The sequence below is a fragment of the Asterias amurensis genome, chromosome 2 (assembly GCF_032118995.1).
Source record: "Asterias amurensis chromosome 2, ASM3211899v1".
Taxonomy (NCBI): Eukaryota; Metazoa; Echinodermata; class Asteroidea; order Forcipulatida; family Asteriidae; genus Asterias; species Asterias amurensis.
The window spans coordinates 8,263,132-8,286,274 of record NC_092649.1 but is presented as its reverse complement, the minus strand read 5'-3'; the positions used below and the strand labels follow the sequence as shown (position 1 = coordinate 8,286,274).

The following is a 23,143-nucleotide window of genomic DNA, read 5'->3' as shown; positions in this document are numbered from 1 at the left end:
GTCGGATTTCATCTAAAACCCTACCACGCAAATTACCGTTAAATGACATCCCTTTATCCCTTTAAATATGCATGAATCCACATAAAACTCCTTTTATCTTACTCTCATTATTTGAGGTTTTTTTTCAATTCAATTCACGTTTGTTTTCATACTGTCAAAAGTTAACACACATCATTACATAATGGCGGATAGAGTAAATTAGGGTTTTTATAATCTAAGAAAATGAACAGTATGGATGCATATTGATAAGCAGAGGCTTGTGTAGGTAGCCTGTGGACAGATGGACAGAGACAAGCAAACAGATGACGTAGAACAAAACAACTTAGGCCTACAAGCAAGGTTGTAGCTAGGGCAAATTGGATGCCGGCTAATTTTGTCGAGAGCATGGTCGAGAGGGTGGGTGTACATGTAGGGGAAGCGTAGCGCCTCACAACCCGGTGGGATCAACAGGGGCAGCGTCTTTGGAAGCTGAAGATTTTTAGGTTTTGTTAAAGCTTTGATGGGTTCCCCAGGCTCTCTCTTCCCTATTTGTGCCTTGACATAGCCATTGTCAAAGGAAAAAACATGTCCAGGGAGCCATAGAAAATAGATACTTACTAAGTTTTAAAGTAAAATGTTAGGGTAAAATAAATAAAATTAATATTCTGTTTACGATTTAAATCCCATCTCAAAATAGGGAAGGTAGACTACTAGGCAGAATTTTTGAGTGTTGAATTTATCAATTGAAAAGCTTGCAGTTGCATATATCCGATCACTGTCGCAAAATCTAGATTATTCCATTTCAAAAAGGAGCACATTAGTAAAATAGAAAAGCCATGTTTCACCGAGTTGTATTCATTGACAATTTTTCAACGAAGTGCATTCAACAAACTCAAAAATTTATTCTTGTCATTTCATTTTTTTTTTAAACAAGTATTAATAGACAGGAAAATCATCTAAATAAAATTCTAAATAAAAATTTAATGCAACTTCGACGACTCCACCAACATTGTCCGCCCATCAGAATAACTTTGTTTTCAACCGCCCGCCGGGCGAGTCAACCCAAATTCTTGATCGCCCGCAGGTTTGTTCACTAGCCTGCTGCATGTATGGTAAAAAAAAAAATTGAAACTAAAAAAAAAAACAAAAAAAAAAAGGAAGTGAAGTCCCTATAGTTGGACGACTTTATCTCTTAATTTATGCCCTAAATTATCAACAACCATTTGAATGAACTTGTTGTTTGAGAATTGTTTGTTTTGAACATGTTCTGATCTCCGTTTGCAACAAAATCTTCGTGAATCAACGATCGGTCAACAACACACATTGAGAAATAATTCAATGAACTTTGGCCCGCAACGCCCTCTGTTGGCAGAAGTTGTCCATGTTACTGGAATTCCTCCAAGGCTGTGCATTGTGCATACAGTCTGCAGGCGTGATGCACAACGTTCGCCAATTCTTTACTCCGTTCGTGAGCGTGTGTTGTGAAGAAGGCTAGCCAAGAAGATCATGAATATGGATTTATTAACAGCCATCAGTGGCCAATCACAGCGTGCGGAATCTTGGTTAAAGGAACACGTTGCCTTGGATCGGTCGAGTTGGTCTTTGAAAAGCGTTTGTAACCGTTTTTTATAAAATGCATATGGGTAGAAAGATGTTGTAAAAGTAGAATACAATGATCCACACAAACATGCCTCGAAATTGCGTGGTTTTCCTTTTACCTCGTCAACTAACACGTCGGCCATTTATGGGGGTCAAAATTTTGACTCCCATAAATGGCCGACCATGTTAGTTCGCACAGTAGAAGAAAAACCACGCAATTTCGAGGCAAACTTGTGTGGATCATTGTATTCTACTTTTAAAACATCTTTCTAACCATATGCATTTTATAAAAAACGGTTACAAACGCTTTTGTTTTGACCAACTCGTCCGATCCAAGGCAACGTGTTCCTTTAAGATGGACTTCGGACTGTGTGTGTTATGTGCTGTGCATGCTGCATGAACCAGTGGGTGACCGTGTGAGTATTACCATGTGGTTTTGTGCATCATGGATACTACACGCACGCCGGAGATTGTGCGTGCTTTTGTTAGTACTTCATGAACTCGCAGCATTCAAGCGGCTTATTTTTAAGCAACAATCACGGAGAAGATCGCTGTTTTGGAGAGAAAATTGTTTTGATTGTTTTTACAGAAATAAAATACACATCTAATTAGGAGTTTTACATGATTTTTTCTTTATTTTTCACTTATTTCAATGGCATTTAAAACAGTTTTACATAAATTTATGCCGGTCGGAGTTTGATATTTTTTGTTGGATCCCGGTCAGCAAAAGCTGGGGCCGGTGATTACCGACCGGCTCCGACCGTGGTAGCTACAACCTTGCCTACAAGCAACAACAACGCTTGTACGTATAACTAAAATGAAAACATGGTGTAAATAAGTCATGATTTTGGCCTAGCTTATTGTAAGTTTATTAAAATCCTAACATAACATGTTATTTGAATAACATACGAACCAGTCGAAATTGAAGCCAGAAGTTAGACCCCTGTCGGAATAGACACGTCAGGGCACTAGTGTTGATTTTATCCATGGCGGCACCAGCAAAGCAAGCTTGCTTACTGGAGGCAATAAAACAGGTTTTAGAGGGAGAAAACGAAACAGAGAAATCAGTAAAATTAACAGATTGCAGTGGTCAACAAGTAACAAGCTTTATTACACAAAACAAACAGATAATGTAAGAAGTTAATGTAAATTCAAAAGTGGTATACGTTTTATGCATTGCTTGAAGTTTTCCTGAAGATAAATTCCTTAATACACACACGCTCCTGGAAAAAACGGACAAAATATAGCGTGTCCGCGTCCCATGTCCAACTCAGCCTCTGGCCTCAGTGAATAAAATAACAGATTCTACGTACTTGTAAGCTCGTATGGTGGACAGTCCAGAAAGTGTCTCTGAGAAGTGCGAGTACACGGGTGACATATTGATGCTCTCCAGACGTTTCAACTCACTGTGTATTATGCAGAAAGAGTCCAACATGATATGAATAATAACATAACATAGCAACTAAAAAGTATAAGGCGCTATATTATATTCATTAATTTAAATACCAACTAAAAACATTTTTCTAAAATCCCAAATTAACCGTGGTGTGAGTGTATTCAGTTAATACACGTGGCGGGGTGACAGTAAATTTGAAATGGATATGCCTGGTCGATAGAGAGAGTACCTGACATGACCAAGTATATGAACCGAAATCTATTTGAAATTAACCCCAAACAAGCCATTATGTCGAACTTACGCAGATAATCCGAGTCTAATCTCAATTTTTTAACCATTAATGGATCAGCCTGACCCAGAACTGGGTCGGACCCCCTGCAGGGACCAGGAATCCTGGGTAATTTTTGACCAGGTGTGGCGGTTTCAGTCTTCCGGCGTGTTCAGTTTTCCGGGTGACGTATAGCTGGACATTTCAGTACGTTTTTGTTCGAACGGTTTTCGCTTTCCGGCGTGTTCAGTTTTCCGGGTGACGTAGCAAGAGAAAAAAATACCGCCGCGAGTACCCTAGCGAGTACTGTAGTTCAGTGAAATAAAAATAAATAAATAAATAAAAAAATAAATAAAAAAATAAATAAAAAAATAGACAAGGGCATGTTATTTCCTTTGTCCCATATGTATCATGTTTTTCTAATTTTTGTTTTTTGTTGTCAGCATTGTTTTTTTACCGAACCACGTGATTCCCGAGTCACGCTAAATTGTAGATATTTGTATATAATAGAGGTATTCATTTAACTATTTAATTATTTTGTTTATTGTTATTATTATTGTTATTTTCTGAGCTTCTGTTACTTATTGTGCCTGTTATATATTAGAAGTATTTACTGGAGTGTCTTTTGATAGTGTGTTTATTTGATGTATGCCTTTGCTGATGAACGTTGAATAAACGGAGTAATATAGTTCCACATCAAGAGAAAAAAATAAAAATAAATAAATAAACAAAATAAAAAAACGGCAATAAATAAATTGAACAAACTAAACCAGAATAATAAAATAATTCGTCTGATTCTCTGACGCTCGTTCGGTATATGTACCACTGGTTAAATACAGGATAATCTGCTTGGTCTTCACACCAAATTCTCTCATAATACGATACACGCGTCGCCGCTCGTTGTACTCGTGGACGCCGCCATGACAGCTACCGGAGAGTAACACGGATGACTCAATACGGCACTAAAATTGACTACTTTCGCTTGCTGTGCGCAGGCATAGCATGACGTAATGTTACCGTATTTAGTCATTTGGGAAAACTGAACACGGCGGAAAGTTGAAACCGCCACACCGGGAGTATTTAGAGTATTTAGGTGGGAGCCCAACAGGTCAATTCATTCTCTTGAATGCTCCGAACTACCAAAATAATTGAGCTTGACGCGGTATGCGTAACCTAGTGTTATATACATGAACTACAGTATAGCACTTTATAAACCACTATCACGCTACGGAACCGCTACCCTCTTGTGATAGTAGCTGTAGAGTCTTGAACCAAGACTACTTACCGCGTTGAGGAAACGTAGTACACAGTAACAAACATATAGAGTATCGTTATTGGAATGATGCCAATGATGAAGATCGGTGCATTAATTGCATTTATGAGCAAACCCATAGCAGTGTTTAATGCAAACTGTAACGTCTGTGACAACGTCATGCCGATAGTCTAAAACAAAACAAAACAAAGGTATTAACATCATGAGTTTTTTTACAGTGCATGATCTGTACAGTAGTTAAAGAAAAAGGTTTCAACTTGTACAATTATAACAAATACGACAACGAGGAGCAGACCGTGATTTAAACATCTCAGCTGGTCAAATGATTAGAACAATTAGCCAGTACAGCAGCAAAAGAACAAGCCAATGAGGTCGTTCTCTATAGCTGTATTTAAAGGCATTTTTAATTGGGTTAAGATAGTTTTAAACAAGTCATGTTTCTGGACAGATGGGGTCCGTAGTATGAAGGGTTTTACCCATAGAAATAGAACCCGGAGAACGCTGAGTGTCTCATTGTGCGTTGTGAGACCATTTTTATGGACGCGCACACGCCATTTTCGTAACGCGTGTATGGCAAAATATTTTGCCATACAATTTTGCCATACAATGACATCATCATTGACCAATGAAAACACTAAAAATGGTCTATGTGCGCTGACATATTGCCATTTTGCCATACGCGCGTGTCACACGATGATAATTTTGCCATACGCGCGTATTGCGCCGTATTGATACGCCGCGTCCACACACGACACAGAGGGTGGTCGAGCTCAGCGTTCTCCGGGTTCTATGCTATGGTTTACCTGATCCACCATTTTTGTATCAGTTGAGAATCGATTCAGGATCCTACCGAGGGGTGTCGTGTCAAAAAATCTACAAAGGATAAATCACAAACAAAGTATTTTTTATGAAAGTTCGTCCCAAACAAGGGCTACAATAAGACAACTTATTCAAAGTGGAGAAAACTCAGGAAGGTGAAGGCAGGAATTGATAGTCCTCTTACAGACACATGACACTATTGGTAATTGTCAAATACCAGTCTTGTCACTTGGTGTATCTCAACTTATGCATAAAATAATAACCCTGTGAATATTTGAGCTCAATTTGTCGTCGAAGTTGCGAGATAATAATGACAGAAAACACCCTTGTTACACGAAGTTGTGTGCGTTTAGATGGTTGATTTCGAGACCTAAAATTCTAAATCTGAGGTCACAAAACACCCTTGTCACACGAAGTTGTGTGCGTTTAGTTGGTTGATTTCGAGACCTCAAATTCTAAATCATCAAATTCTTGAAAAATTGTTTCTTTCTCGAAAACTACGTCACTTCAGAGGCTGCCGTTTCCCACAATGTTTTAGATTATCAACCTCTCCCCATTATTACTCGTTACCAAGTACGATTTTGTGCTAATACCCTTTTTTGAGATATTACCCAAAGTGTCCACTGCCTTTAAAGTGGAGAAAAACTCTGGAGGGTGAAGGCAGGTATTGACATTTCTCACAAATTGTTGCACGTGGTGACGGGGTCCATGGCGTTTTGTACTCCCGAGGGGGGGGGGGGGGGGGGGGGTGGCACCCGAGGCGAAGCAGGCTTATCCAGGTGATATTTATACAGGTGATATTTTGTACGCTCTTCTAAATTTATGTGGAAGTTATAACACAGCATGTAAATATTTCCTCCATGTGACCAGTACCTTCCTATCAGAAAGGAACTGAAATGTACAAAACCCACTCTTTTTGGAACACAAGTTTTTACATCGTATAATTAAAGAAAAAATATAATGAGCTATTGCAAAGTTCTTCTCAAATGACCTATGGTATAAATGCAAAAAAATAGTAAATGGCCTGATGGTTACACTTTAACTACCTGGATGTATTTCATAATAATTTGTTAACTGCCAGAGTCCTAGGACTAGTCCTTACTTGTGAAATTGACACCAGTTCTGTGTTGTCATTTAGCCTTTGAGATAATACTCTGTTTGGGTCAAAACATCAGGCCATTAACTCATTTTTGCATGGTCTATGGATGACACATTTAAATGGAGCTCCTCATCAACTTACCTCATGGGGGATTGAGTCACATTCTTCAGGACTCTCTGGTGGATGGTTATTCCCGCCATGAGTGAGGACATGTACATTGCTACACTGAAGAGATAAAAGACTATGGCACAGGATATGGCGATGATGGAGTACCAAGTCTTGTAGTATTGATTGAGGGTCTCAACTTCCTCCTGGGAAATAAGAAATGGAAAAATTGTGTTTGTTTTGGGGAGACTTTTTAAAGTCTGTTTTAAAAGAACACTAAGACTGTGAATGAGAACAGTCCTAACCTGTACAGCAGGGCAACCTCTTGGAGTCTAAAACAACAGTGTCTAGTCCCCGACCTCGAGCCTTGTACCAAGCTTTGGCCGTACCCGTATAATGGACAACATGCATACAGGGCCCAATTTCATAAAGCCTGTAATCACATAAATTTGCTTAGCATGAATTTTCTTCTTTGATAAAAATAGGATTAACAACCAAATTTCCGTTTGTTGCATATTGCCTGTTACTGGTTTTCAGCTGTTGTTTGCTTATCCTGAAAATCACGTGGAAATTTGGTTGGTAATCCTTTTTCTATTAAAGGAAGAAATTTCATGCTAAGCAGATGTTTGTGCTTACAGGCTTTATGAAATTGGGCCCTGTACATCACCTACCATCCTAATAATTTTGTCAGTGCAGGTACACTTTTTTTGTGCCCAAGATTGTCCTTGCTATATAAGCAGAGTATGTGCTTACCAGCCAAGAATTATAGACCAGCTGTGACTGTTGGAACTTACCTGGGTGATGTTTGTCAGCAGTCCGGCCTCGGACCAGTTTGATGTCCAGTAACTCCTCAGTATGGACAACAAGAAGTTGATCACGAATACAATAAAACTGAGGGTGACCACCGTGGGCCCAATGGCTTGAAGATAGTAAAGATAGACCCGCCATGATATTGAGCCTTTGTTACGCTCCTCTGCATGGATTAATTTACTGCCATCGCCCTCTTCTTCGTCATCACACTCGGCGGGAAATAAATCTGTGAAAAGGGGTTAGATAAAAAAAAAGGTATTGAGTTCGAGTATCTCACCCCGGACGATATCGAAAAATTTGACTGGCGATATATCGTCGGTTAAATATCGCCGATATGGCAATATATCGTGAAGGTTTTTATTACAATCTACGTGAAGTTCGTATTGGCAGTGGCAATACCCTGTTGTGTTTTCCACATTGACAGGTCTACGCTTTGTACAAACTCAAAGTGTACCCAGTAGATGTAGATTGTCTGTTTTCATATTTTTTTTGATATAAATTATTATATTACTACTTTTTTTCTGGTAATGAAACCAAGGATGCCTTGGGGTTTCCCTCAACTCTTGACATAAAGTTTCATGGTTTCTTTGACATGCACCAGCAACACTAGTACACTAGACCTCATACAGCTTATGTCCCATCTGAATGACAAAGCAATTATGGTAAAGTGTTTTTTAAAGGACGCAACTGGGAAGAAACAAGTACCTTGTCCCAAAACTATGATGACATTTAAAGGAACACGTTGCCTTGGATCGGACGAGTTGGTCTATAAAAAGTGTTTGTAACCGTTTTTCGTATACAATGCATATGGTTGGAAAGATGTTTTAAAAGTAGAATACAATGATCCACACAAGTTTGCCTCGAAATTGCGTGGTTTTCCTTTTACTGTGCGAACTATAACACGGTCGGCCATTTATGGGAGTCAAAAATTTGACTCCCATAAATGGCCGACCGTGTTAGTCGACGAGGTAAAAGGAAAACCGTGCAATTTCGAGGCATGTTTGTGTGGATCACTGTATTCTACTTTTACAACATCTTTCTACCCATATGCATTTTATAAAAAAACGGTTACAAACGCTTTTCAAAGACCAACTCGACCGATCCAAGGCAACGTGTTCCTTTAAAGATAACCAATCCGACTACCCCAACTCGGCGCGACCACCCTATACCAGACTGTCCCTTATATTATGTCATACCTTTTAAGCCCTCGTCATCTCCAAAACTACTGCCGCCCCTCGACTTCCTGGAAGCTTTCCTGAACCTGATCTCTTTTTCTCTCTCCGAGATCTGTTTCCTGAGTGCCTGGATATCTTTATCAATACCCTGGTCCTTTCCAGCTGCATCAGACATATCAGGAGCCTCTGCCTTCGCTGCTACCCCGGCATCCACCCAGCCCTTGTAGAGTTGCGGACTGTCCCGCTGGATTTCGGCCGGTGTGCCTTGTTGCATAATGTTGCCATTCTTCAAAACAACGACCTGTGGAACCAGTATATTATGAAAGCCTTAAAGGAACGTTACAGAATTGGTAAGAACAAAAATCGTGAATTTAACAGATTTACATAAAACTTTCACGGTCTAATATGATTATGAAAGTCCCCTTGAAATATTTTTGTATGAAATGTCATATTTGATGAGAAATAAATAATCTAACTTTGTCCGATCGATCGCGAACATCGACAGGTTTGTCAGTTTATGTATATAAGCGGATTACATAAAGTACACTGCCAGCAACTGTTTTGTTAGCAACGGCCAATTCTGTAATGTTCCTTTAAAGAGGGCTCCGAAGACATCACTAACAAATAAGAACATTATACTTTGGTTGGTTGCTTGCTTGTTTCTGACAAAATTAATTTATGGAAGCGAGCTCCAAAGTCATCAGTTCTGTGATGCACTCATTTCCAATTAGGTACAGTCCTTACATAAAAATTGAGGGAAAAAATATCAAACTCTCTAATCTCACAAAAAAAAGGTAAAATGCTTCTAGGTTTGATACTCTTTAAGTGCATATAAAAAAAAAATCCAGTTATTACATGCAAAACCTATAGCTTGTCCAGGAAGAGAAATTAAATTAATTTCATTTAAATACAGATAAACTTTAAATGACTTACATAGTCTACTTCTGGAAGAAAATGTGTCTGATGAGTCACCAAGACAACAGATCTGCCTTGCTCTACAATCAGGTAGTTCTTGATCGCTTCGTGGAATACTTGGGTTCCGACGTGGACATCAAGAGCAGACATTGGATCATCCTAAAGAATGCAAGATGTAGTTTAAGTTTAGTTTAGTCTAGCGTATTACCTTCATTGCACAAATATCAAAATACATTGTGGTGGAAAGAATTAAAGGCAGTGGACACTATTGGTAATTACTCAAAATAATTATTAGCATAAAACCTTACTTGTTAACGAGTAATGGGGAGCTGTTGTGAGAAACAGCTCCCTCTGAAGTGACGTAGTTTTCGAGAAAGAAGTAATTTTCCACTAGTTTGATTTCGAGACCTCAAGTTTAGAATTTGAGGTCTCGAAATCAAGCATCTAAAAGCACACAACTTTATGTGACAAGGGTGTTTTTTCTTTCATAGTTATCTCGCAACTCCAACGACCAATCAAGCTCAAATTTTCACTGGTTTGTTAATTTATGCATTATGTTGATATACACCAAGTTGACAATTACCAATAGTGTACTGTCTCATTAATTGATTTTTACCAAGATGACAATTTGTGTATCACTGTATACAGCCCTAGCCACGCTGACACGCTGTTTCTGTCCTCCACTCAGATTGATTCCCTTCTCTCCAATCTCAGTCTTATCGCCTGATGGTAACATGTCGATGTCCTGACGGAGACCACATGCTGCGATAGTCATCTGGTACCTGAACACCATAAATCATACCATCAAAAGGTTTTTATATTGCGCAAAATGTTATAGCTAGATTAAAAAGGAGAGTTTAAAATGTCCATTTGTATAAACGGGTGAATAGAAGCAATCATGGTTCAATGACCGCATACATGAAAGACACCATTTAACTCCTAAAGACACACATTACAACGGGGACGTGGTGCAAGTTTCTTTCAAAAACCAGACTCGTGCACACGTACAACTCAGTGTGGTTGGGACCCGACATGCCTGATACTTCAAGGAATCAAGGAAGGCAACTGCCTAGCCCATAACGTCTGGTCATTGCCTTGGTGCCTTTTCAAAAAGTAGAAATTCATAATGTGCTCTTTAACAAGCAGCAAATGCACTGATGCCCCACCCTTTCAAAAACGAAGCATACATGCCTGGGACAACCTGAACCCAGAAGATTTAATAATTATGTGCAAGACTTGCACAGTCTTATCACTTGAAGCTACACCTTAGATTTAGTATCGATGCAATCTGAACTGATAAAACCTTCTCACATACCTTTGTTCGTTGTATTTTGAGCCGAATACAATATTTTCCTTCAGAGATGCGTTGATCAGCCAGGCTTTCTGATTGGCGTAGGCGACTCTGTTTTTATCACTATACAAAAATAAAATTCAAATGAATTGTTTCATTCAAGCGATATACTGCAACTTCAATGATGAAAAATAACGTATACGTGTAACATCATGCTTAAAAATTACTGTTAATAATAATGTTAGATGATAATTGTTTTAGTTGATGCCTTGTTAAAATGACGGCACGAATTTGTGATATTTTGATGATTTTTTTTTCATCTAAACACATATCATCTATGATTCCACAATTCACTAAATTACAAAAACGGTACGCAGGTGTGCCCCTTTAAGTCATGGACTTTAACTCGGATTAGTTGAATCAGAATCTGAGTCATACTGACCAATCCGGGTCATAAGTTTGTAGGGTGTACATGTGTGAAGTATACACCTTACTGTATAGTTTCCATAATTGTCTTTACTTCTAATTCTTGTACCTTCTCCATGTTATGTCTCCAGACACCAGTTTTATTTCACCAAGCATGGACGACACCATGGACGATTTCCCGCTACCAATTTCTCCAACAATAGCTGTCAACTTGCCTGGTACACAAACACAGAGAAATCGCTTGAAAGGTAGACAAACAAATAAAAGGCACTGGAAACTATTGGTAACTAATACAAAATAACTGCCAGCATGAAAACTTACTTAGTGACGAGTAATAAAATAGAGCTGTTGATAGTAAACAAAATAAATTTAAAAAAAAACCTCTGAAGTAACGAGTTTTTGAGAAAGAGGTAGTCTCTCACTCACTAAAAAAAGACTTCAGCTGAAGCCCAATTCATTATGCTTAATATGAAAGCACACAAAGCAATTCAACAAGTATATTAATTTTTTGTTTTTACCCTGAACACCGATGTGTATTAGCACTGTATACTCAGACCCGAGTTAAGTGGAAAAAATCCTAGGTATATAACTCGGGTGGGATTTGAACCCACGACCTTTGCCACGACACTAGAGCAGTGTCATACCAACTAGACCACCGAGATTGCCCGGTTGCTAGATGCAGTTCTAAATATATTTTCTTGCATATTTGATGACCCGAAATGTTCACAGGTTTGTTATCTAATGCATATGATGGAATACACCAAGTGAGAATATTGGTCTTCGACCATAAAAAAGTGTCCAGTGCCTTTACACCTAAATTCTACCTAGCCTGAGGTTTCATCGATGTTGTTTGTAGGGGTGTGGACAGGGTATATCTCGTTTGGTTGGGGTTTCAACAGTCATATCAATATGATTGACAAACCCAGAGGGAGTAGGGAAGTCGACCCCACCCTGCTTGTCCATACCCCACAAATGAGATAAACAAAATACACAAGTTAATGTTCCTTCCAGTAAATAGCCACACAAAATTCATTTCCTCTCTTTGCTGTTTTTCAAAAGTCTCGTCTTAGATCGTTATTTGTTTTTCATCTTGTTCGTTTAAAGGGAAGGTATACGTTTGGTATATTACTCAAAACAAATATTAAACTGACTTGGTAACAAGCATTGGAGAGCTGTTGATTGTATAAAACATTGTGGGAAACAACTCCCTCTGAAGTAACGCAGTTTTTGAGAAAGAGGTAATTTCTCACTAGAATAATAAAATACTTCTAGCTATAGAAGTCTTTTATTCACATCTGAAAGCACACAAATTCGTCCAACAAGGGTGTTTTTTTCTTTCATCGTTTTCTCGCAACTTCGATGACCAATTGAGCCAAAATTTTCACAGGCTTGTTATTTTATGCTTATGATTGGATACACCAAGTGAGAAGACTGGTCTTTGACAATTTCCAAACGTGTACATTCCCTTTAAACCAATAAATAAATAAAATGGAAGCGGGCGGTGACGCTGAACATGTTTTGGGTTTTTTGTTTGCCTTACCGGTCTCGATTTCCAAGTTGATATTCTTAAGCACCGGTGTGGATGGATCCTCCCATGTTAGGGTTGCATTGGTCATCTGAAAAACAACAAATCATTGTACATTAATTATTCACACTCACTCACCAGGTCGCCCACAGGCGGGCTCGAGTATGTCTTTTCCCAAGTAATTCGGTCTTGCATTAGGGTAGCCAGCTCGTCTGTTGATTCCCTTCTGCAACACCCCGGTTTAAGACATTTTTTGATCGTCCTCGTCTCCTGTGCCCGTGCAACGGGTTCTTGAAATTATAGTCTTCTATAATTCACTTTTCATTTGTGTCCTGGTTGTTGGGCCAATAAACATTCCTTTAATTGTTCCCATCTCCCTGTGGAGTAAAGATCTTTATCACGGTGTGGTCATCTTGAGTTTACTCCGACCCAACTCATTGTACCCAAACTGAGGCTGGACGAAATAATAGTCTGGTGCCAGCATGCACAATGAATGTTAGCATTCATAACTGTTATTGGAAACAGGGGAACATGACCAAGATGGTGACAGCGCGCTCCGAATAGAGGTCTTACAACCCTGAGTTACCATTTACGGCTACGGCTTTTGCATACACATTATAAACACATTTTTTCTGTTTTTTTTTCCCCGAAGCAATTACCTTGATAACTAAGTTATCTGGAAGTGTAGGTGTTGGAGTTGGTGGTGGCAGCGGCTTGGCTGCTTTTAGTTCCAGTTCTTTGTCAAAGGTACCATACTCTCCTTCCCCTTGATGGACAGCTTTTTGAAGTCTCGTAGTAGTGTCATGTCGATGCTGTAAAAATGATTGGTTTCACTTCTAGCTTTTCAAACATTTCAAACATAATAAACTTAAAGGACTGGTTGAACGGGCATTCCACAACATCATGATACGTTTCAATCTGAACTGTTCCCTGTTCTATGGTCTGCACGTGTTAATTAAACTTAGCTGTGGGATCGTTATCTTTTATGGGGCGTCCAAAAGATGTTTCTTCTTGCCCTTAGAAGAATATATATTATAGAAACTAACAATCAATCTCTTTTGGTATGTTGTATTACACCCTTAAGGTGATGGGCCCTCAAAAATGAAGGCTCAATACATTTTGCCGTGTGCCATTGTTGTGATGGGTTGGGTCCATCCAAAGTGCACAAAACACATCACACAACTTAAATTTTGGTAACATATTGTAGCAGTGGGAAAACAAACATAACAAAGTTAGTTTATTGATGAACATTGCGCATCGTTGATTTTGAACACAAAACCCTATGCTCGGGTCTGTGAAAATAACCGAGTGCAGAATCAATTAGGTAATGTTACCCGTGTGATAGAACACTCATGTTCCCCGCACCATGTACATGCATTTTATTTTTCTATTTTTTTTTTTAATATCACACTAAGGTTCTCAGCCACTTAAAAATTCGCAATCTATTACCAAGGTACAACTGTGCCCCTTTTCGAAACCGCGGCTTCGGTTCCGGATTCGGCTTAGGCTAGCTTGGCCAAGAGGGAATGTGTGCGTGCTTTGCGTACGTGCTCCCACAGTCTCAGGGCTTGATATAAGAGAACGAGCCCAAAGCCGAATCCAAAACAGAAGCCGCGGTTTAAAAAAGGCGCTGTTTTCATAAAATAAAATAAAAATACCTCGCCATCATAACAAGTATCCCTCGCCGCTAAAGTAATCATTTTCTGGCGGCCTTTGACCTTGTCCTCCACTTCCGGCGCACCGAGAAACTTCTTGATCCGCCCGTGACTGATGATGGCGTTGATGGCAAACATGACGGCACTAGGGAGCACCATCAAGGAGGCCGTCATTCCCTGGAAGTACGAGATTGATGGGAACATGACGTTCGGGGTCAGAGGTTGACCTTCCAGTGTATAATAGAGGCCAAACGACTGCAACGATTAAACAAATTAAAATGATTAATATTGGGAAATTATGATGAAATTCATAACAGTAATAATCCTAGAAGAAGAACAAAATCTGTCCATAAATCACTGACGTGTCTTTGATTGATGTATTGTACCAGTGTACCAATATTAATTCCAATTATTATGCCTATTAGGTGTTATCTGTGAAAAAAACAAATTCCACACCAAAGACATTTTGTTTATTTAAACAAACCTAATTTCGTGGTTTAAAAACGAGAACACTGAAACTAGATCAGGAAAATGAACTTATACTTTAAAGAGACACATTTCCTTGGATCGGATGAATTGGTCTACGAAAAGCGCTTTATATAATAGTTTGTTATAAAATGCATACGGTTAGAAAGATGAAGAATATAACGATCAACGCAAATAATGCTCCGAAATTGCACCGTTTTCCTTCTATTTCGTAATATCGATTCCACACAAATGGCCGACCGTGTAAGTTTCCAAAGGTGGCTCTATAACAAACGCTTTTTATAGACGAACTCGCCCGATCCAATGTGTCCCTTAAAAGGAAACTAAAACTAATTAAATACAATGATTCTAGGCATTCTAGAGAATAACTTGTTTTTATTACTTACAACAGCCGTCGCAAGTGGAGTAGCTGACATGGCAAGTGGAACTGTAAGCAAGAGAATACAATCAAATTGAACATCATTATGAATGTGTTTATCCTATCCTGGTGATTATTACCTCTGTTACAAAATAAAACAGAGTGATTTGGTGTGAAAGTCTATCATTACCTTGTTTGAAATGAACATGATCTACCTGGCAAGAAGTTACCCCCAAAACATACCTCACCACCGTGCAATGCCCCAACGCCCATAAGCAAAGCTTACTTGATAAGAGTTTTTGGGTTTAACTCTAAAATATCAAAAACCACAGTACTGTAAGTTCTCTACAGGGGCCATTTAATAAACCACTGATTTGGCTCCGGCTTAGGGCTCCGGCTTAGGCTCATCTACCTACTTGAAGCCCTTACCGAATAAAAGCACACATTTTAAAAATTACTGATGGACCACAAATCCGACTTTTAGCCCAAGCTGTGATTAAAAAAAAACTTTTAACCTTTCCAGCGTACACTCTTGGTGGCGCACTCTTTTATAAGTCTCCAGACATTTTTTATTTATAACAACTCATAAAACATTACACAATGCGCTGGTGAGTGCAGCCACTTTGTACAACGCTTTGATTTCACTCCTCCTGGATGTCTTGATTCGGCTTCTGAAACGCTCCTCCCAGCCATTCAGTTTGATGAGCTTAATCCCCTGAAGAAGTTCGTTGGTCCCCTTCAGGCGATCGTCTGAATATCCCTACATCCACCGGAAAATGAAAAATACCGGAAGTCAATTTTCATCATAGAGATCACTCATATGTTTTCACAAACTCTTATCTTTTACGTTGAGTTTTTATGTTTCATTGGCGATGTTTATGCACAAGGAACATTTGGAAACATACGAGACCATCTTCTAGCTATAACTTACTTTCACCAAAGAAAATAATGAGAAAATGCGGAGAAATTTTTCTATGGAGGACTGCCTGGAGCTGGTTGCCCAGAAGTTGTTTTCTTACCATGACTCTTTGTTGGAACTTTCGCATTCCCTTGGCGATGACTCCTTGTAGCAACAGGGTAATGACAAACATAGACGCGCCAATTAAAGCCGACACACCCAAGATGGTGTACAAGAAGTACAGTGTCACAGTAAGCTAATTTTTGAAAAGAAAAGTGGAAATAAAGGGTGAAAAAACATCAAGACATTTTGTACGTGATGGGTATCCGTGACCCTTGAAATGCTCTCAGCAATCAAATACTGAACGTATTTTGTAACCTGTGATAAAACAACCCTATTTCCAACACTATTTTATGTATATGTTGAGATACACCAACTGTGAAAACTAGTCTTTGACAATTACCAATAGTGTCCAGTGTCTTTAATTGATTTATTGATATATTGGTTTTTTTCGATTCAATCACAAAGTATTATACAGAAATTTAGAAATATTTACACAAACATTTAGGTAATTTGTACACTGTTAACTTAAGATAATTCTATCTGCTTTCTTCCCATTTTGATACAAAGACGAACCTGGATGGGTGCTGCCCACAGCAAATGCATGTTCATAACGAACATCTGGATATTTGCAGGGTCCGTACTGATGTTGTTTGTCAGTTGTCCAGCATTCATGTCACTACCTTGGAGCTCAACTGGAGATATATACTGTGCCTTGAGATACACAGAGCCCTGACAAAAATAGTACAAAACATTCACATTAACCTTCGAAAAAAAATGTGCTAGGAGATACGAATCTTTTTTGTTGTTGTGCAACCTTTTGATTGTTTTAATCTTCTGTAAAATATAGATATCAATCAAACTAAACCTGTGAAACCTGTCGAGTTGACTCGAAGTCCGGATCCCAGGGGATCCAAGGGGTTGTGCTAGTTTTCAGCTGTCCAGGAGGTTTAAAGATGGTTTTATAACGCGGATTTGGCGTCAGTCTGACTAATTTCTGGGTCATTTAACATAGATTTTGGTTCAAACTGACTCTGAAATGGGTTAGGTGAACCTAACGAACCTGAAGAGCCGATCTCATTTTGAGGCTGACATGAAACATCGACTGAAAGTGCCTCTGAAGAAGCACGATGGGGATGAGGTTGCAGATACTCAGTAAGAATACAAGAAAATACACATTCGCCACTGTGTCTTTTACTGTGATATAACCGGAATCCTGAGGGTAGACAAAAAGAGGAATGAATAATAAAAAAGCCATGACAAAATGTCCGGTGGAAGCCGTTGGAGACTGAAAAAAGGTTATTATCTTGGATAAATTGTTTTGTTTGTATAGCTCGGGTGATTGGTTACTAGAAACATTAACTAAGTTTTACCCAGTCAGTTTCCGCTGTGGTTTATTGCTTGATATTTCACCAATAAAAAGTCACGTCCTTCTCCTACTGAAGCATTTCACTCATTAAAGGAACACGTTGCCTTGGATCGGTCGAGTTGGTCTTTGAAAAACGTTTGTAACCGTTTTTTATAAAATGCATATGGGTAGAAAGATGTTGTAAAAGTAGAATACAAAGATCCACACAAACATGACTCGAAATTGCGTGTTTTCCATTTACCTCGTCGACTAGCACGTCGGCCATTTATGGGGGTCAAAATTTTGACTCCCATAAATGGCCGACCGTGTTAGTTCGCACAGTAGAAGGAAAACCACGCAATTTCGAAGCAAACTTGTGTGGATCATTGTATTCTACTTTTAAAACATCTTTCCAACCATATGCATTATATAAAAAACGGTTACAAACGCTTTTGTTTTGACCAACTCGTCCGATCCAAGGCAACGTGTTCCTTTAACCAGATTTTAATGACTTTGTATCTTTTGATGGTATTCAAGAGCAAGTCAAATGATTTATCAGGACTCAGTAACAATGCTGGTGGTGCACACCATTGCAATTCAACTCTGCATTCAGTGTAGCCTTTCTTTGGTGAATGTCCGGTGTTCAATAGACTATGTCCCTTTACGACACAACGGCTTCGGCTTTGGATTCGGCTCAGGCTAGCTTGGCCCCGCGGTTGTTTTGACAATATTGTGCATGCTTTGTGTACACGCGCTCAGGGATTCAGACGGGAGGACGGAGACTGAAGCCGAATCCAAAGTCGAAGCCGTGGTTTCGAAATGGGCAGATGAAAGCTTCGCACCTATTGAATGCTGGGACACGTTTAAGAGTTTGCTTCCTTCACACCTCAAAGCAATGCATGTGCGACCAAAATGGTCGAGTACGCTCGAGCTGTTGTGTCTGTCCAAAAGGGAAGAACTTGTCATATCAATGTGATGTTCGGGCCAACTCTCTGAAACCAGTCACCATAGACAATAAGATACTCATGTTGATGCTTTGAAGGGTTATCTCAAAATGTTTACTTTGCCGATGTTCTTGAATAATAATCATTTTTGAAACCACGGCTTAGGCTTAGTGTCTTAAGCTCCGCAAATTTATTCTAAAAACTTGCATTCATAACCTCAGACAGTTTCGTTATTCCTATTGGTGGAGAGCGCGTCACGTGGGTGTGTATAAACCTGTGTTTATGACCAGTTAAAAGTGTTGAAACGTGGGCGTGACACGCGAGCTTGCACACATTCTTATAAGACAGTTTCTTCATTCCCATTGGTCGACAGCAACGGCTGAAACAGTTGTGCCACATCACGCGATACGCGCGACGCCCACAGCATTCCCCTCGTCTCTGTAAAATTATCAAGAACCAGGCCTCGTTGGGATTAAACCACTAGTTGAAAACCTCTTCACCACACATTGATTCCCTTAATTTCACACAGGCTTCACACATAGCCCAATGAGTAACAAATAAGATTGAACTCACCTTATCTACAGGGATATCACCATTAGTGGAGATCAAGGTCAGCAGATCAATGATCTTCTGGAGTATCAATGGGCCGCCCAGTCTTATCATATCACCAGATACCTTCTGAAGCCCTGCCACAGCTACGGCACCACCGTGGAGTTTCCAATATATCTTGAGAAAATTAGCATCTTTGATGTCCCTTGAATTCCTCTCCATCTGTGTAAAGATTGTGTGACAGCTCTAATCTAAGTCTGTGCGACCAATGCGACTTGTGTCGTAGTCGCGACTGTTTTCTTAGTTTTCTATACCGTTTTTTTTAATTACTCGGTTAATTGTGCCGCCACGACTACTACAAAAATAGTCGCGACTAATAATAATGACAGGGATGTTAAATTTGCATTGGTTTTTACCCATACACCGATGTGTGTTAACACTGTATACTCAGTACTTTCCCGAGTCCTGTGAAAAAATATAACAGTAACATGTCTGTGATATTTTCCACAGGACTCGGGAAAGTACTGAATGATCAATTAGTTTACAGAGCTTGCAAGCCTTTGTAAAATAGTGTGGGTCTCTCACTTTAATGACAACAATTATTATAAACAGACTTGAGCCTCACAAAACAAGAATTACCTACCAGATCATGTTTAAGGGCATCCTGCAGTTGATCGACGACAACGTGAGATTTGTAGTCTGTGGGCAGTTCTCCTAAGTCACTGAGCTCCAGTGGTCTCTGGTAACCCAACACGAATAGACCATTGAGCCACCACGACGAGAGCGAAGAGAAGTAGTTTGCGAATTGTTGTCTGTATTCGATGTCTGGATTGGTGGAGTCTTGTAAGAAATTTGCATCTCCGTAGAGGACACGGCTAACTTTATTCCGCAAAAGAACCTGTTTATAAAGCAAGCATGAGTGTAACAATCAGAGATAACTGAACTGTTTTCAATTTGTTGTGCATTTTCAGTTAAAGGCACTTGTGGAACAAGCTGGATTTGGAAAAAAAAATTGTACATCCAGTAAGGCAAAAAATAGTGATTGGAAGTAAAAAATAAAACCAGCTTTGAACACCGAATTTCACTCAAGATTAGGTAGGCCCAGTTGTATCTGGCTTGGGTTCAGAAAAAAATGAATAGCTCAAAGCTTAAATAAACTTACCCTGTTAAATATTAAAAACACGTCAACTATAAGTAACAAGATGTACGCTATCAGCATCGACAAAGTTAAGTCAAACTTGAGAATTGTGATGTTCATCCCTGGTGCTCTCCTAAGGTCTCGGAACCTGAGCATCTCCGAGACAATGGCTGCTAGCATGTAAACCACCTGCAAGCAAAGCATCTTAGGTTGGTCCCACAGCTCGGCCTGATCTGAATAATACACCAAAGCCACGGTGCCGAAAACAGAAAGGATAGCTGGAACGAAGAGCTGTGGTCGTGAGCTCCCTCCGATGACTAGGGTGTCTGTTAGAACCCCCTCAAAGACCTGGATGGTGGTCAGGAGGAAGAGGAGAAGCAGGACGATCATTCGAAAGTCATGGAACGGGTATCGTATACGGAGCAGTTTCTCCGGTGTCTTGTAGAGGTTTTCTATGTCTGCATTGAAGAACCTCTTGTAGATGAGGATGATGACGGCTAAGGCTATGAACACTGTGTGTGGAATGCAGTATATTCCATTCATCAGGCAGGTTAGTTGGAGATTGTCGACTGCCTGGCTGCCTACTTCAACGGGGTCGCTGCCACAGAACCACGACGGGTCGTAAGTTTGGTTGTCGACATCCTCCATGGCCTCCTATTGTTGATTTGCTATGTTATAACAAACTGCAACAAAATAAATCGAAAATATAAAAAACAACAATGGATTTAAAAGATTCAAATTTGCCTCGGGGATAACGAACATGAAAGTCACCTAGAAATGTATGATATAGAAAGGTTTGCGTTAACACCATGTAATGACTATATCTAATGAGTTGGGGTTGTTCTGAAAAGAACCGTTGGTTTCAGTATATATATTTTTTTCAGACATAAGAGTATATGTTTATAATCAATGAAACAATTTTTTTTAGTAATTGTTTTACTCAAGAAAGCAATAATACAACAAGCATTATTATTTCCTGTAAATACCTTTTCAAAAATGCATACATTGTTTCTTGAAGTAAATTCAATTCAACCAATTCAATTTACTTTGTCCTGTCAACTGTGCAGAATACAACATTTAAATGAAAACTTCTCAAAACAACATCACAACTGTTACTGACAGAAAACGTACAAAAGAGAGCGTCACAAAAACAAGACGAGCAAATTACGGCCCCGCTCTAGTTAATTTGCCTTAGATCTCCCCCCCCCCACCCAAAAAATAAAAAAGAAAAGAAAAGAAGAAGAATTATTTTAAAACTTTACCCAGTTAATTTTCCTTGTGGTTGATTTCTGAACAAAAAAGGTAAAAGATAAAACCACTGTTAAAACTATGGATGGCAGTGGGTCACCTAATACATGTTTATGTATATGGTATTCTCGGGAAAAATCTCAGACTAGAGTTCTTGAATATTCACAGTTCAGTCCCTTTACATAAAACAATCAAAGCAAAATGAATGGCTTGAAATTTCAACCCCGGCAGATTCTTTTACATGATAGTCTTCGAGAAATTCTGCTTAGGTCAAAACTTCCTTTATCAAATATGCATTCCAATTCCTAATACATATTTATGTATATGGTATTCTCGAGAAAAATCTCAGACTAGAGTTCTTGAATATTCACAGTTCAGTCCCTTTACATAAAACAATCAAAGCAAAATGAATGGCTTGAAATTTCAACCCCGGCAGATTCTTTTACATGATAGTCTTCGAGAAATTCTGCTTGGGTCAAAACTTCCTTTATCAAATATGCATTCCAATACCATACGTCGTTTTTCTTGGTAGAGCAACTTACAACCACTAATTTTATTTTATTAAAATGATCTAGTGAACATTAGAGGTGTTATGTTTTTTAGGAATAAATATTTACAGATATTTTCAAACGGTAGCCATATTTATGTTAATCGTTTACAGTGACTGTTTATGTTAGGCTTGATGATGTGTGAGACGAGTGATGTAAATGATCAGGCGTTTTGCTGTTATAAAGTGAATATAGTGAATATTAACAAACAAACGCTAAAAAAAAAAAAAAAAAACAGAAACAAGTAAATAAACCTCACCTGCATATAGCCAATCTCTTACCCGAAGAAATTAAGAAACGTAAGAACATTTTGCTCTTTCAGAGCGAACAATTCGTGTGGTCTTCGGCTCACATCAGCAACACTTCACTGTACTAACTGAATCTCGGTAATAGCACAGACAATCAGTGCTTATCGGAATAGACCAGCAACTTTATTATTAAAATCACTGATTCATAAACAAGAAAAGGCTGGGTTATACCCTGAATGAGTTCTCACAACATCCGAGGCATCCTCGAAAAAAAAACCACGTAAAACGGGTATGGTCTGGTTGGAACGTAAAGCTTTGGTCTGAAATGACTAGAGTGTGACCTTCATTTGTACGTTAAATTTTGAATTTGAGTTGGCTATGGTAGACCATACATGGACAAGCCATTTCCCCCAAAATCTGCAGCCGACTTCACGCAACGCTTTGGATTAATCCTAACTCGACTTAGGACAAGTAACCCGTCCTAACTTAGGATGGGTTCAATGCGTCCAAAGGTCTATGAATACGGAACTTAACTCGTCCTAAGTCCTAAGACTAATCCTAAGTTAGGAAGGATTTGGTGAAATCAACGGCTATGGTAGGTTAAGTAGGTGAACTAAATGTTAAGGGAAAACTTATTCAATCAGACATACAAATTATAAAATACAATGCAGAAAAATGGAATGAACGTTTAACGACCAAACAAAATTTCAAAATAACTACCAGCAGAAATTTGTAATACAACGTTTCAGACCAAACCAAGTATACCCACTTCTGCTAGCAAACATTTTGATACAACCTAAAACATTTGGTTTTACTATAGCAGAATAAATATCGGGGGGGGGCACTAACTTGTGACGCAATTCGAATGCGCGCTCGTGATAATTGGTAGCCAGCAAAAGTAGGAATGCCATCCAAGACCTTCTCTTTCTTGAGCCGACATAGGAAATAGTTTATTTATTTATTTATTTATTTTATTTTACTTT

At 39.0% G+C, this 23,143-nt stretch overlaps 1 protein-coding gene across 1 annotated transcript in view; it reads right to left on the bottom strand.

The window, feature by feature from the left end:
* LOC139933906 (ATP-binding cassette sub-family C member 8-like) overlaps window positions 1-22,271 on the bottom strand; it is a 31,177-nt gene extending 8,906 nt beyond the window's left edge. The window contains exons 1-23 of the mRNA XM_071928139.1: window positions 22,172-22,271; window positions 20,141-20,799; window positions 19,622-19,876; window positions 19,003-19,200; window positions 17,201-17,353; window positions 16,714-16,869; window positions 16,199-16,333; window positions 15,777-15,939; window positions 15,208-15,248; window positions 14,339-14,590; window positions 13,340-13,492; window positions 12,696-12,771; window positions 11,265-11,370; window positions 10,754-10,852; window positions 10,055-10,220; window positions 9,457-9,597; window positions 8,545-8,824; window positions 7,333-7,574; window positions 6,575-6,744; window positions 5,319-5,388; window positions 4,528-4,685; window positions 2,892-2,984; window positions 2,492-2,594 (exon numbers count right to left, since the gene is read on the bottom strand). Coding sequence (XP_071784240.1) covers window positions 2,492-2,594; window positions 2,892-2,984; window positions 4,528-4,685; window positions 5,319-5,388; window positions 6,575-6,744; window positions 7,333-7,574; window positions 8,545-8,824; window positions 9,457-9,597; window positions 10,055-10,220; window positions 10,754-10,852; window positions 11,265-11,370; window positions 12,696-12,771; window positions 13,340-13,492; window positions 14,339-14,590; window positions 15,208-15,248; window positions 15,777-15,939; window positions 16,199-16,333; window positions 16,714-16,869; window positions 17,201-17,353; window positions 19,003-19,200; window positions 19,622-19,876; window positions 20,141-20,764 — 3,834 coding nt within the window. The 5' untranslated portion in view covers window positions 20,765-20,799; window positions 22,172-22,271. The remainder of the gene's footprint in view (window positions 1-2,491; window positions 2,595-2,891; window positions 2,985-4,527; window positions 4,686-5,318; window positions 5,389-6,574; window positions 6,745-7,332; window positions 7,575-8,544; window positions 8,825-9,456; window positions 9,598-10,054; window positions 10,221-10,753; window positions 10,853-11,264; window positions 11,371-12,695; window positions 12,772-13,339; window positions 13,493-14,338; window positions 14,591-15,207; window positions 15,249-15,776; window positions 15,940-16,198; window positions 16,334-16,713; window positions 16,870-17,200; window positions 17,354-19,002; window positions 19,201-19,621; window positions 19,877-20,140; window positions 20,800-22,171) is intronic.
* Window positions 22,272-23,143: the final 872 nt, after the last annotated feature.